The sequence below is a fragment of the Sinohyriopsis cumingii genome, unplaced genomic scaffold (assembly GCF_028554795.1).
Source record: "Sinohyriopsis cumingii isolate HCF-2022 unplaced genomic scaffold, ASM2855479v2 utg001176l, whole genome shotgun sequence".
In the NCBI taxonomy this organism is placed as follows: domain Eukaryota; kingdom Metazoa; phylum Mollusca; class Bivalvia; order Unionida; family Unionidae; genus Sinohyriopsis; species Sinohyriopsis cumingii.
In genome coordinates, this window is record NW_028315968.1 from 169,806 (window position 1) to 183,940 (window position 14,135).

At 35.1% G+C, this 14,135-nt stretch overlaps 1 protein-coding gene across 4 annotated transcripts in view; it reads right to left on the reverse strand.

Annotated features, from left to right (window-relative positions):
- Positions 1-14,135, reverse strand: part of LOC149772747 (caspase-3-like) — a 112,317-nt gene that overhangs the window by 80,539 nt on the left and 17,643 nt on the right. For all 4 annotated transcript variants that reach the window (XM_089947342.1, XM_089947339.1, XM_089947341.1 and 1 more), the window contains exon 3: positions 3,855-4,017. In XM_089947342.1, the coding sequence (XP_089803468.1) occupies positions 3,855-4,017 (163 nt within the window). The remainder of the gene's footprint in view (positions 1-3,854; positions 4,018-14,135) is intronic.

Consider the following 14,135-nt stretch of genomic DNA (forward strand, 5'->3'; position numbering starts at 1 on the left):
TAAGTGCAAGCCATCCTAAAAATTTGGTAAAGAAACTAACTCTAGAAGTGCTTTTTTTAGCAGAAGTTCCCCGTTTTTCTTCTGCTTCTTTACATTTCTCCACAGTCCTTTTTCCTCTCAGGTAATTTCAGGGAAATGGTAGCTGTGTAGCGTAAATTGTAGTTAGCTGCTTCTACTAGCTGCTGGACTTCTTTGTAGGCCTCTTGACAGAATTTCCTTCCCTGAACTGGCACTTAGAGATATCCTCACGAATGATATGAAGTTTCACTATATTACTTTCAATGAATCATGACATCAATATTGTATTAATTCAAAAATACAAAAACTGAGTTTCTACGTAGACGATTGTCTCATGAAATAAATGTCACTATTTTTTTAAAAGGAATCTAGTTTGGTGGTGTATCGACAGTTAGTCGAGTTCCCTGCAGCTCTGACTCCCGACTTGGCATTATACTATAAAATAACTCTGGAACCAGACTAATCAACAAAACAAAAAGCAGTGACGTAAGACGTGTTTTTGCATACACACGGTTGTTGAAACCAGTTGGAATGATCTTTCACATGTTGAACATTTTGAAAATAAATGTTATTTACACAGAAAAACGAACAATTTCATTAGAAAAAGTGCGTTATTAATAATTATGATCAATGTGATTGTAAAACGAGGACTGAAGTCATTAAACAACCCAATTCCATACCCTCCATTTTCCTTGACAGAGTTTTGCCTTATTTCAGGGGGGCATGTTAAGGATTTCCTCTAATCTGATGAAATCCTCAAATCTTTTTTCAAGAATAATAGATTTTCGTATGTGTAATTGAACAACCAAATGTAATTTTTTTTCCTTTCCGCTATCACTACCTCGAGCAAAGATACTGTCTGAAATCTTAAGCATAATAATGCAAAATATCAATCTGAGGAAACATTGAGAATGTTTTGGAAACCAGGGCCTGTCCAAACAAAATTTCACCATCAGACTTTACTGTCAATGCTTCTTGATAACAGCAAGGTCTTACATGTTTTTATACATATCTGCTTGTGTCCAATTAAATCATTAAGTTTTAAGTTTTAAAAAAAACCAGTAGAGTAGAATAAAATACACGTACTGTTGTTGGGTGAAATTCTTTAGTGTTTTTAAGAAAAGAAATGGTTTGTATAAATAGAGTGTGATTGTGATTCATGAGATCTATGTGAATTCGAAATAATGCAAGATGGGAAAAATCAGAAAATGATCACTATAACTGAGATAACTCTAGCATACATGTAGATGGTGCAAGTGTCGCACACAGATGTTACTCACAATCCCCAGCTCTTACGTACCCACCATTTTGTGTATTGTGGCCTCCATGTTGCATGCATATGTATATGCACAAATCGCTCGTTACAAAGAAAATGTCTGTTCAAATTCTTTTACATTATTAGTGATGGCATATGAAAGACAAGCAAGTGACAGTCCAGAGAGAGCAAGGAAGGATATTGAATCTTAGTGAAAGTACATGTGGAACAAGTGACAGTGCAAAAAAAATAAAAGCAAGTGTGAAAGCTTGAAACTCCCTTTTGAACCAGAAAAGCTGCTATACCTGCCCCAGTATAATCAACAGGACAGAAAGGATGTTGGCAAAAAGTAGCTTGATGATCAGCATAAGAAGAAAATTCCTCTTAGCCAAGCCACTGTGTGTGCTAAAGCCTCTAACCTGTATGAATTTCTCAGTATATCTGAAGGTGACCAAAACGATTTTAGTGCCAGTATTGGGTAGTTGCATAAGTTTAACGCACATTTTGGCCTTAAAAATGTTAAAACAAATGGTGACGCTTCATTAACTAATGAAGAATCAGCAAGAGATTTTCCCACCAGACTGCAGGAGTTTACTGAATGTGGTGATAACTGAGCAAAGCAGATTTTTAATGTTGATGAAACTGGCCTATACTGGAAGAAAATGCCTGACCGCACCTACATTTCATTATAAGAGAAGACTGCACCGTTTTAAAGCTGCTAAAGACAGCTTAACACTTCTCCTGGGAGGCAACGCACTAAGTGACTTCAAGTTGAAGCCTCTCTTAATTTATCGTTCTGAAAATCCCAGGGCCTTAAAGGGGTATGAATGATGGGAGCTGCCCATCTACTGGCATGCTAATAAGAAAGTTTGGATGACCAGTGTATTGTTCAAGCAAAAGACCTGCATTGTGAGTTGAGAAAGTATTGCCAGAGTGAAGGCATTCCATTCAAAATCTTATTAAGTTTAGACAATGTCTCAATACTATTGAAGACTATTCTGAAAACATTAAATTCATACATTTTCCACCAAATACCATATTCCTTTTGCAACCAATGGATCAGGGTGTCATAAGGGCTTTCAAATCATATTATCTATGGTCAGTTTTAAACGAATTGTTGAAGCAAACAAATGAATGGAACATCACAGGGAAAGATTACAGGAAGGCATTTAACATGAAGGGTGTCTTGCAAATTGTACAAATGTCATGTGTACAGAAACCATTTTTTTTCTTTCTTGACTTTTGAATTCTGGTAACTTTCAATGGTACCTTACCCAAGTTACTGTGCAAAACAGTTCTTCTTTCTGCTACAGTGAATTTAACCTTTGACATTTTCACCCAGAACTGATAGGGTTCCTTACTAATCCATGTGGTAAGTCATCCATAGAGTATGGTACATGTAAATGGTAGAACATGGTTTCCAGCTAAGGTTGTATCAACATGAGGTTGGTATGTTCCTCACATTGCACTTTTTATCATTACTTGTAATGAAAAAAATGATATATTTCTTTAAATGTTTTTGCATACCTGATTTGCGGACAACGGGAGACACTGTTCCTAGTTTGCTGTTCCCAGGTGCAACACTGGTGGAGAACTTGAGTTGTTATGAGAACATTCTTTCAGTTTGTCCTTTGACCTTTAGAACCCCCAAATTAACAGCTTTCTTCTTACTCAGCGATTGGTAACTATAGGTTATGAACAACTCATGTTATTGTTTTGGAAACAGATTTTCTTTTTTCAGCCAAGGTGACTTTGATCATTGACCTTTTGACTAAACAATGTTTAGGATTCTTCCTTACACCAAGTGCATGCCATATACAAATTTTGGAATAGTATTCCCACACCTTTACCGATTTTAAAAATGAAAGCATCGAGGATATAAAAATGCATAAAACTTAGTCCTTTCATTCACTGGTTTATAATTTCTAACCAGATTATCGCCAAGGGGTTCCTAACAATGTCATATTATTGGACTTTCAACACAAACAGAAGCTCTTGAAGTAAACAAGCAAACAGACTGTTTATTTCTTGTTTCCAGAATAGTTTATTTCGGTTAAAAGGGTGTCGTCTGTGTCCAATATTTGCAATGTCAAGTTTTAATACTTCTTAAACAAATTGAACAGATAAATAGGATGAACTCTTGTGCACATGCATTCAAAGAAATATAAATCCAAAATTTATGGAATTATTGAGATTTTCAAAGATTGTGAATTACATCACATCTGTTGCTTGAAAACACAGACTGACCCATGCAGATATGATGACTGTTGCTAAAGATCTCCCATTGGATTCAGAATGCCAAGAAGTTGACAGAGTCTGGGACCCACTGGCAACAATCGGGTTAGAACTTATAAATCAATGAATAAAATGACTAAGTTCTGTGCATCATTTATATCCATGATGCCTTCTGTTGTTTAAACTCATTTGGGGTACAAAGAAACAGGATGGAGTGAGAATACTAAAGGTTCATACAACTCAGATTGATGTTAAGAAATAAAATTAGTAGTGAACAGGTGAACAATATCATAACAAAATATATTCTGCCTTATGGTGAGTGTATACAATTTAGAAATCAATCTACCAAGTGGAAGTTCCTCAGCAGTTGGGGTTGGTCTCAGAAAAGCAGCTGCATCATCATTTTTCGTGTCTATTAAAATCTGGTAAAACTTGTCAAAGGCTTCTCTGCCTCGCTTGGGAATAAGATCCAGTATTTTCCATATCTTCTTAGTATTAGTCGGCTCTGCCTAAAGAAGCAAGAAAAATCAGTAAGATAATATCATTCATTCCCAAATGATAAAAAAAGTTACAGATAAACAACAATACCATGAACAAATAATGCCTGATGCAATCACAATATCTGGACACAAATAAGATATTTACATGCAATCATGTTATGTGTAAATGTTTCAAGTTCATGATATTCCAGTCTGGAAGAAGTCTCATTTCTGAAGAAGAAAAATGAATGATCAACCAAGAAAAATCCTATCATTTTCCAATGAACATCCTAAAATTCTTCAATGTCATTTGAAGCAATTTAATTTTTCACTGAAACAGACATTATCATATGAAGGTTAATTCAATGCACATCAATTTCACTCTTGTGCCTCCATCTTGTTACTGAATCATATATACAAGACCCTTGTGTGCAGTAAAAAAAAACTTTTGCTACATGTATTATCATCCAAATTCAACCCTAATTGTTACTACTGTTTCCCTCCAAGTCCCATTTCTCTAGAAATTTGAAAGACTGACCAAAACTTTATTTCCTTTGGCAGCAAGGATGCTACTGTCAATAAAGTGACTGCTATAATGCCTGTGATAGATATGCTACTGTCAAGAAAGTTACTGCTATAATGTTTGTCATGTATTGTCTGTCAAAACAAACAAGACTGGCATTTGCTGAAGAGCTACAAGGAGAAGATTTACAATACAAGCCAGTGTATTGCTCTTGTTTCTATAACAGACAATATTGTAGAACTGGCATTATTTGGGGCAAATTTGCCTTGAATGCAAAAACATGAGTGCCTCAAATGGACTGATATTCTACTTGGCAATAGGAATTTCCAAGAAATCAAGATAAGATCACTTCTTCCTTTTTACTGCTGAGTGTTGAAACCATCACTTCAGCAATAACAAGATTTTCATACTAGCTGCTTTACTGCACATACTGGATCTGACCAGCTTGGTACTATTTCATATATTTAGGATACAGCTTGGTACCATTTTCATATAATTAGGATACAGCTTGGTACCATTTTCATATATTTAGGATACAGCTTGGTACCATTTTCATATAATTAGGATACAGCTTGGTACCATTTTCATATATTTAGGATACAGCTTGGTACCATTTTCATATAATTAGGATACAGCTTGGTACCATTTTTATATAATTAGGATACAGCTTGGTACCATTTTCATATAATTAGGATACAGCTTGGTACCATTTTCATATAATTAGGATACAGCTTGGTACCATTTTCATATAATTAGGATAGAGTCTGGTACCTTTCTCATATAATTAGGATACAGCAGACATCACTAGGAGTCTTTTGGTGAAAACTGATCATCCGTTCAGCAGGAGTAATGGCAATAAGATTTTCAAGATGAACTACTGTGGTGGCCAAAATGGTTGTACAACCAGCACCATTTTCATTTAGGATCAACTAAAATATGTTGATATAGCCATCCATTTTAAAGGAGCAGAGACAGATAAAAATATTTTCAAGATAACCACTACAGTAACCATATTGAGGGTTAGTCATTTTCCTTTAGGACCAAGCAGACACCATAAAACTCTTCTGATGAAAACCTCCATGTCAAGAAGACTTTTCATTTAAATATGATTTTCAAGACCACTATATGATGGCTGTCAGATCAGCACCATTTTAGTTTAGTTTCAAAACATTACAAGAAACCATTTTTTTCCCCAGTAAAATATGTTCAGTAAATAATACCTGATGAAAATACCTTAGAAAAACTACTACTACCTTGAAATCCAGCCTACCCAGGCTAAACCTTTTCAGGTAAAAAGCTAAAAGCTATCTATCCACCTAGGTGAGAGTTAGGGTGATCTACCCTTCATACAGGGACTGGCGTCAAATCCTGTGACTACTTCAGTTACTATTGGAGTGTCAGTTAATCTCTCCATATGGATATAACTGCAGTAAGGCAGGAAGGGTGTATGTACTATGTACTATGTATTACTAAAGAAATATATTTTGCAAACATAATTGGTTTCATCTTTTAATACATTATACGATCAATGTACCTATGGAGAAATAGGTAAGTGGTGTTGGGAGTTACGTGCCCCTACCCCAGGTCAGCTTGCTAATTCTGCCTGCCCTCAATAGTGCGAGTAGGAAGCAGGTTTTACATGAGAGGTGAACCAATGAAGCCCTCTAGAGCAGTTCAAAAAGTGTCCTACGCAACCAGGTCAGCACGCATGATAGATTCCACTTTGGGTACAAAGCCAATGCCTTTTATGTGTGAACTTAAAATTTGACAGCAGATCGGATAGGTCTTGTTTCATATCCTATCTTCCATGATGACTTAGCGTGTCATAGATCATGTAATGGTAGCCTTTTATCATGATTGGTGCTCACTGTTTCTTTGATATTGATGAATTGTGCAATTCCATGGAAAACAGTCATGAAACTTATGGTTCCATTTTTCAGCACACGATATGCTATACATTGTGGCCAGTGTGGAGGAAGAACCCGGGAAAACCCCAGAAAGAACCACCGACCCATGAGAAGCTACTGGCAAGCTTTCTGTGACATACCCACATTGGCCGAATCCGAGACTCGACCCCACGCAGACAAAGGTTAGATGGCAGTGATCCGTAACGGATAGCACTTTAGACCACTTGGCTGGAGATAGTGAAGTAATATATCATAGTCTATTGCGTTGCAGAAAAGTCAAGGAGGATGAGGACTCATTGTAACCTTTCCACTATCCAGAGCAGAAAGAAGGTCATTAACTACTCTCAGAGGTGAAGTTTCAGTACTATAGTGAGGGCAATATGCAGATTGTACATTGCTAAAAAGACAGTTTGCATTCAGATGAGATACAAGTTGGGATAAAACATTGACCTGGCAAGAATATTTTAAAAATAACTTTTTGCAAAATTTTGTAATGGCTTGGTCAAAAATTCTTCAAAAGGACAAGAATACATTGATCTCAAGTACTGTTCGAGTCAATCTGGTATAATGATAATATCATAATTGATTATGGTAATTCAAATGAGATACATGCTGGGATAGAACAACTTTTTCTGAGATTTTTTTTAAATGAATGAGAGGTTAGAAACATGGTAGTGGTTCTTTAAATCATTAGGGTTAAGTGTCAATTTTTTAACAGAGGTTTTACAATGGGAGTTTTGAAAACTGATGAGAATTTCCTAGATGAGAGAGAAGTATTGATAAAAGCAGTTACTGAAGGCAAATTTGAATCTAAGCACTCAAGCATCAGTGATGTCAAGAGTCTGAGTTCACATGACTTTGAGGCCCTCTCCATCACAAGGATTTGGCGTGCTCTTCATTTCAAGGCCTAGAAATAAATATATGTTTCCGGTTGGGTGACTGTACCTGTTATTCATTGCTGACACTAGCACTTTCCTCCTCCCCTCCCTGGGATAAAAAGAAAGTTTCCCAAAATTGATTTGTGCATCTAATTAAGTTGGTCTGTCCCAGCGTTTGAAGTGCTAACTACATTACATATACTAATCATTATACTATTGTTACGAGTCTATGCTCTTAAAATAATTAACAGAAATGAGTGAAGACAACAAGCTTTGTAAAATTTAACAAATAAATTATTTCCCAAGAATACAAAGTGAAAAATGAGAAAAATGAACTTATGGTTTTATAAATTAAATCCAAAAATAATCCAATAATAAAAAGGTCCTATCAATGAAAAGTTCTAAATGAATCACAGTTCAAATCCTGATGAAAATCAAAAATGGAAGGCAATGATGTATGCAATAGTCAGCATTGTACTGATGTGTCAAAAGTCTCTTGTTGAATCACAGAAAATATTATTCCAGTTTTTTAATTCCGAATAAATTCCGGTAAATGCCTTTGTCCAAAAATTATCTAAATGTCTTTGTCCAAGACTTATCAGAGCACTTTAGTATTTCCAGGGAAAACAATCACTTGAATTCAACAGTGCGAAGAAAAATAAAATTTCAGACCCAAAGTAGACACAACATAAAACAACTTGTTGTCTCAAGTGATAAGACATGACTGATAGAATTCTTATCATAACATCAGTTATAAGACAAACTAAAATGCAAAACAGATTCCTGGATGGGGGTCAAGAGTTCATCCTTCTGTAAAAAATATGTTTGTTTATGAATTAACACATGCCTCACATCATGTAATCCAGGTTTGACCTTGACTCAACTAAATGATTCTTACTCTAAGAAAGAATTAAAAAAAATAAAAAAGTTGTTTACCAAAACTGTCACGGATTTTAAGGTCAGCAACTAGATACAATTTTTCTATTATTAGTTGTTTATCAAAAAAAAAATAAAAAATAACAGTCTGGTCAAACAGAACTGAACTGAATTACTGGACAATGCCAAATCCAGTAAGCAAAGTTACATTACAATAGCATGTAATGAAATAATAAAAAAATTAAACTAACAAACAAATAATTATATATATATATATATATATATATATATATATATATATATATATAATATTTTTTTACATTTTCACCCAAAAAATCCTGAGAATCATTGATGCATCTAAGTGAGCTGGTTTAGCCCAGTACATGAAGTGCTTAGAATGTTATATATACTAATCATTATAATATTTATAATGTTTAAAAACAAGAAAATAATTTTTTTAAAATTCACAAAACTGATTTGTGTATCTAATTGAAGTGGTTTAGCCTAATACTTGAAATACTATGTACATTATTGATACTAATCAATATATATATATATATATACATAAAGATTGTTTTAAAACAAAACTACCTACCTAGATGCAGCACATATGTCTTTTTGGCTCACCTGTATGTACCAACTCCATAGAGACAGATTCAAATGATGTTAAAGGCTGCTGTGTATATTCTTTGTCACAACTGTATGGTGACATCGAATCAATTGAAATTGTGTTGTCAAGCATATCTCTAGTGAATTGAATTTGGTGTGTGTGTGTGTGTGTGATTAAAATTTTTAACGTAGCTTTAGCAATTATTCAGTCATATCGCTATGATGTCTGCAGTGTGACAGTTTATAGTGATGTCTAGCACTGGGGCATCATGCCACAGACACATAGCATGATGTCCCACCAAGTCACATTATCATGACACCAGGCTGACCAGTCCTAACGCTAACCTCTTAATGCTGAGCGCCAAGCGAGGTAGCTGTAAGTACCATTTTTGTAAGTCTTTGGTATGACTTGGCCAGGGTTCGAACCCATGACCCCCGCATCTGAGGTGGATGCTCTAACCACTAGACCACTGGAGCAGTGCATTGAATTTGGTCATGAATGAGATGTTCCAACATGTCCTGAAGGTCAAGCAGAGAGAAGGTTGTTGAATGTGGTGTACATTTATTCCTTGACATAGTCCTGATGTATATAAAAAAAATCTTGATCCTTAACTTCATTTTTATAAGTATCGTTAATACTAGGCTTTAATAATCTGCTGTGGCACGATTTGTTGGTGGGGGATAATGGATGTGGTGGCATTCACTGCTTCAGTGTCATAAATGGAGTAAAACCAAATTCTAATTTTCTGGTTATTTTTCCCTGAAAACAGAGCATTATTACAAAAGGATTTTGAGACTAACAGTGTAGAAATGCTACATTATCAAGTAGTATTATTGCAAAGCAGTAAATTTTGGACTTGTAGTAATATATGTAGTAACAACTAATGGTTTTGAAGATCAAAACAATGGTATTGAACTATTACTTTAGAAATAGGGTAATATTGCTGGAAGTGTTAGATATTAAGAAAGTAGTAAAGCATCATCACCAAGAAATATCACTACAAGATGGGTTTCAGAAGTAACAATGTCATCATGTTACTATATTAACAAAAATCATTAATGCATATCACTGAACTTCATCCTTGTAGCAAAATTACTCCATCGGGTTTTTGTGAAGACAATATCAGTGTTCTACTCTTGCCTGGAAAATTATAGGGTCATGCTGCTACATGGATTTGAGTCAATGTTGTATTATTACTACATCAGGTTTGGAGATTGCATAATCAGCAATACACTGTTACCTTGGAAACAGGGTAATATTACTACATGGGTTCTGTGATTACCAATGAAGTGTTGTTACTACATCAGGATTTTGGAGGCCACAAAATGAGTGGTACATTTTCACATGGAAATAGGGAAACATTACTACATGATTTTGGTGTTTACCATTATGTAGTGTTCTTACTACAGCAGGGTTTGGAGATCACAAACTCAGTGTAGCACTGTTTCCTGGGAATAGAGTAATTTATTTTAAATGGGTTTGGTAATTAGCAATGTAGTATTGTTACTACAACAGATTTTGGTGATCACAAAAGCAGTTTTACACTGTCACCTAGAAATAGAGTAATATTACTACATGGGTTTGGGAGATAGCAAGATAGTATTGTTACCAAAGCAGATTTTGGTGATCGCAAATTATATTTTCACTGTCACCTGGAAACAGCATAATATTACTACATGAGTTTTGGGGGATAGCTAAGTATTGTTACTACATCAGGTTTTGGTGGTCACAAAAGCAGTTTTACAATGACACCTGGAAATTGGATAATGTTACTACATGTGTTTGGAGGATAGCTATTTAGTATTGTCAGTGTATCCCCCAGGGGTGTAAAACTGAGGGTAAAAAAAAAACCTTGGTGTCAGAACTGGGGGTCAAATAAAAAATGTGGGGGTCAAAAATATACCGACAAATTTTCATCCGACTCGTATTTTTTCAGCTTGAAATAGGATTTTGCAACTTGCACAACATACTCTCTCTAAACATAAAAATAAACCAACATGCACAATTAACAAACAAATGCATTGTCCATTCAAAGAATAATTTTATTAGTTCATTTTTCTTTTAAAATCGTACTTTTAACAGTTTCCTTATAATCTTTTTGAAGCAATATTATAGACCAACATGTTACATACAAGCCAATACAAAAAGCCTAATAAATCTTTTTAACCAAATGGCAGTCAATTTACTGCCTGTCATAAAATGTGTACTATCATCGGTTTCATTGTACTTCGTCCTAGAACAAATTTATCCAAAAATCAAGGAGGCTAATGATTCATCTTGTTTCTAATAAGTTGCACTTGAACTTTATGGTCTTTCTTTTATTGCTGCAAAGTTAAAAACCAACAAAATCTGCAATGACCCATAGTATTAATATTAGTACCCTTACTCGTACCTCGTGGACAGGGTACTAACATCAGCATATATGTGTTAATGGAGCAAGCCGGGTGTGATTCACACCCGGCGCTCTTTTAGCCTAATAATAACACTTTAAACAAATTCCTTGCATATAATCCAATAAATTGAGTAGTCCTCTTATTTAATTACGGAAGTATATAAAATCTTTGTATAAATAGTTGTAAAATCTCGTTTACCTTTTTTAGCCGATATTTTCATTTTGATCATCCACCATGTTATTTCAAATAATGATTGCTTCCATTCTCAGCCTCGTTTGTTTGTGTGCTATATAAGGATACTGACGCCTTATTTGGAAATGTAAACAAATCATAGTGAAAATTTGGCGCCATTTGGGTCAGAAATTCTGCGCATTAATAGAAAATACGGTTTATCGGCAACTTTGTAATTCCACCAAGAAGCGATTATTCGCACTTAATTGATAATAATATAGCGTAGAATATCAAAATATGGTCTGGCAAGCCTTAGGTAGAAATGGGGTCACGGCGAGAGTCTCACGTTATCTGTTATGGCGGACAGGATAAGGTTAGAGTAACCATGCCAATTTATTTTATCGTGTAAGGGCTTAATAAATTCAAAATAAGCCAAACTTCTTTCACAACATGATTATACTTATGTAGTTGATTTGTACACTGTTTGTGTTTCTGACTTTAGTGATGATTTTTTTTGCTCCATTACATATGGGATCAGTTCGTAGCTTCAACCACAACAAATCAAGTTGAGGCTACGACATCGTAGCTACAATGACCCCCTGACTGTTTAATCCAAATTAACGCATCTGTCTCGGGACGTTTACTGATTTCTTTGTTGTGAAAGAATTTCTTGGATTATAATGTGTTCTCCAGATATCTTGTTGTGACCGAGGGCAGATTTGTTAAAATTCTTAAACTCTGTCATGAAAGGATTATTCACTTTTGCCGTCTTCGCAATCACGCTATCATCAGAATCACACTGTAGTCCTACCTGTAAGAGACCCGACGCTGATATTTATGTTGTGGGCGTCAGGGTCTTACAGCCTAACTAATGGCGCTGTGTAGTATGTTTTTGATGCCGACTAACATCGTTACGAAAGTAAAATTTTCAGAATATTTCACACAACTGACAACTAAAATAATGACGCTTTTCTACAAAGTAAAGTTATATTGTTTTTAGTCAGACTTTACTTACTATGATGCCTTTTCTCTAATAAATTCAAATTCTCACAAAGGGGGCCACGAGTGGCCGAGTGGTCTAAAGCGCTCTTCGTTACGGATCAGTGCCATCTCACCTCTGTCTGCGGCGGTTCGAGTCTAAGATTCAGCCAATGTGGGCATGTGAGAAAGCTTGCCAGTAGCTTCTCGTGGGTCGGTGGTTCTTTCCGGGGTTTTCCGGGTTCTTCCTCCACCATTAATACTGGCCGCCATGTATAGCCTATCGTGCTGAAAAATGGCGTTAAACCCCACAACAACAACAACAACAAAATTCTCACAAAAGAAATGGACCCGTTTTCAAGTTTCTTTGGCCTACTTTTCAGTGGGCTGGAAAGCGATGAAAGCCGAGAATGCCGAAAGCGGATAAAGTTGAAACATTATTTTTTAACGAAACGAATAACAAATATATTATGCCTATTGGAACTGTAAGCAACGTTTCGTTTCGTTCAAGAAACATATCCCAAACATCAACCTACTTGAACTTACTTCGGCATACTTCGACTACCGTCGCATTGCAACAAATTCAAATGTATGTCAACGGAACGTGAAAATGCATCCATTTGCTAGTGTCATATTTTTATTCCACCAGGATAAAGACAGCACAGTAAGTATATTAATTACACATAAATTAGTGGAAAAATGTCGATATAGGCTGCCAAATGTGTGAGATGTTCCTGAAACTTTGATTACTCATTCCGATGTCAACGACATCGGAACACACTATACAAGGCCGTTATTTGGATAGTAAGACAGCACCTCAACAAAATCAAAATGTGCTATGTCTTACATGTAGGACTAAATCACACTGGTAATCCTAATGGATGTGCCGTATTCCAGTCAAGGGAATTATTTTCTCCATTTTTCATTAAAGTTAGATTCACCGTTACTTTTGTGTTCTGCTTCCTTCACTTTCTTCGTTAATGATTTTTAGTGCATGACGTTTTTATTCGGAAATCACTTTCTAGTGCAACAAGCATTGACGTTAAACATCAAGATGACATCTGGAATTACATCACAATTAATACTTCCAGTTCAGTACCCACGAATGTAGTTCTAGTCTATTTTTAGAACATTTTTTCCTCTCTCATTTTGATGGTGATAGAAGAGTTTTATTTATGCAGTTTTGGTAGGGATTTAAAGGTAACTGTTTATTCTTGATAATATGAGCTCAGGGTGTTGTTGTCTGTATGTATTTTGGCGACAGTGCACAGTGAGTAATGAGGCCTTGGTGATGATCCGGAAGTGAAATACGTGTTCTGGTTACATGCTGTTATGTTGAGAGTCAATGATCTAAAAAAAGAGCAGGTCAACCTTTGACAAGAACTTCACCGTGAAGTCATCTTTGAAGGTATTTTAGATTAACATATGATTTGCATTGATTGTCACACAGTGGAAAGGTCAGTACTGAGAAACAAATGTAGAGAACATATAGTAAAATTAATTGTGTACTATGTCCTGTAAGGGCAGTATTTGAGCAAAGTTTAAATTGGTATAAAATCTTTATTATTAAAGATAGACACATGAAATTTTAATATGTCATGTATATTGACTTTTAAAATATAAGAATGAAATTAAAAGTAAAAAATTAATTTTTATTTTAAAAATTTTAATAAAATTTATAAAAATTAAAAAAAAAAATTAAAAAACCCCTAAAATGCACATATATAATATTTTTGGGAATCATATTAAATGTTATCAGCATGTATGTATTCCTACACCATATAAAAGCTCCAATGTTGGATTTTTGTCACA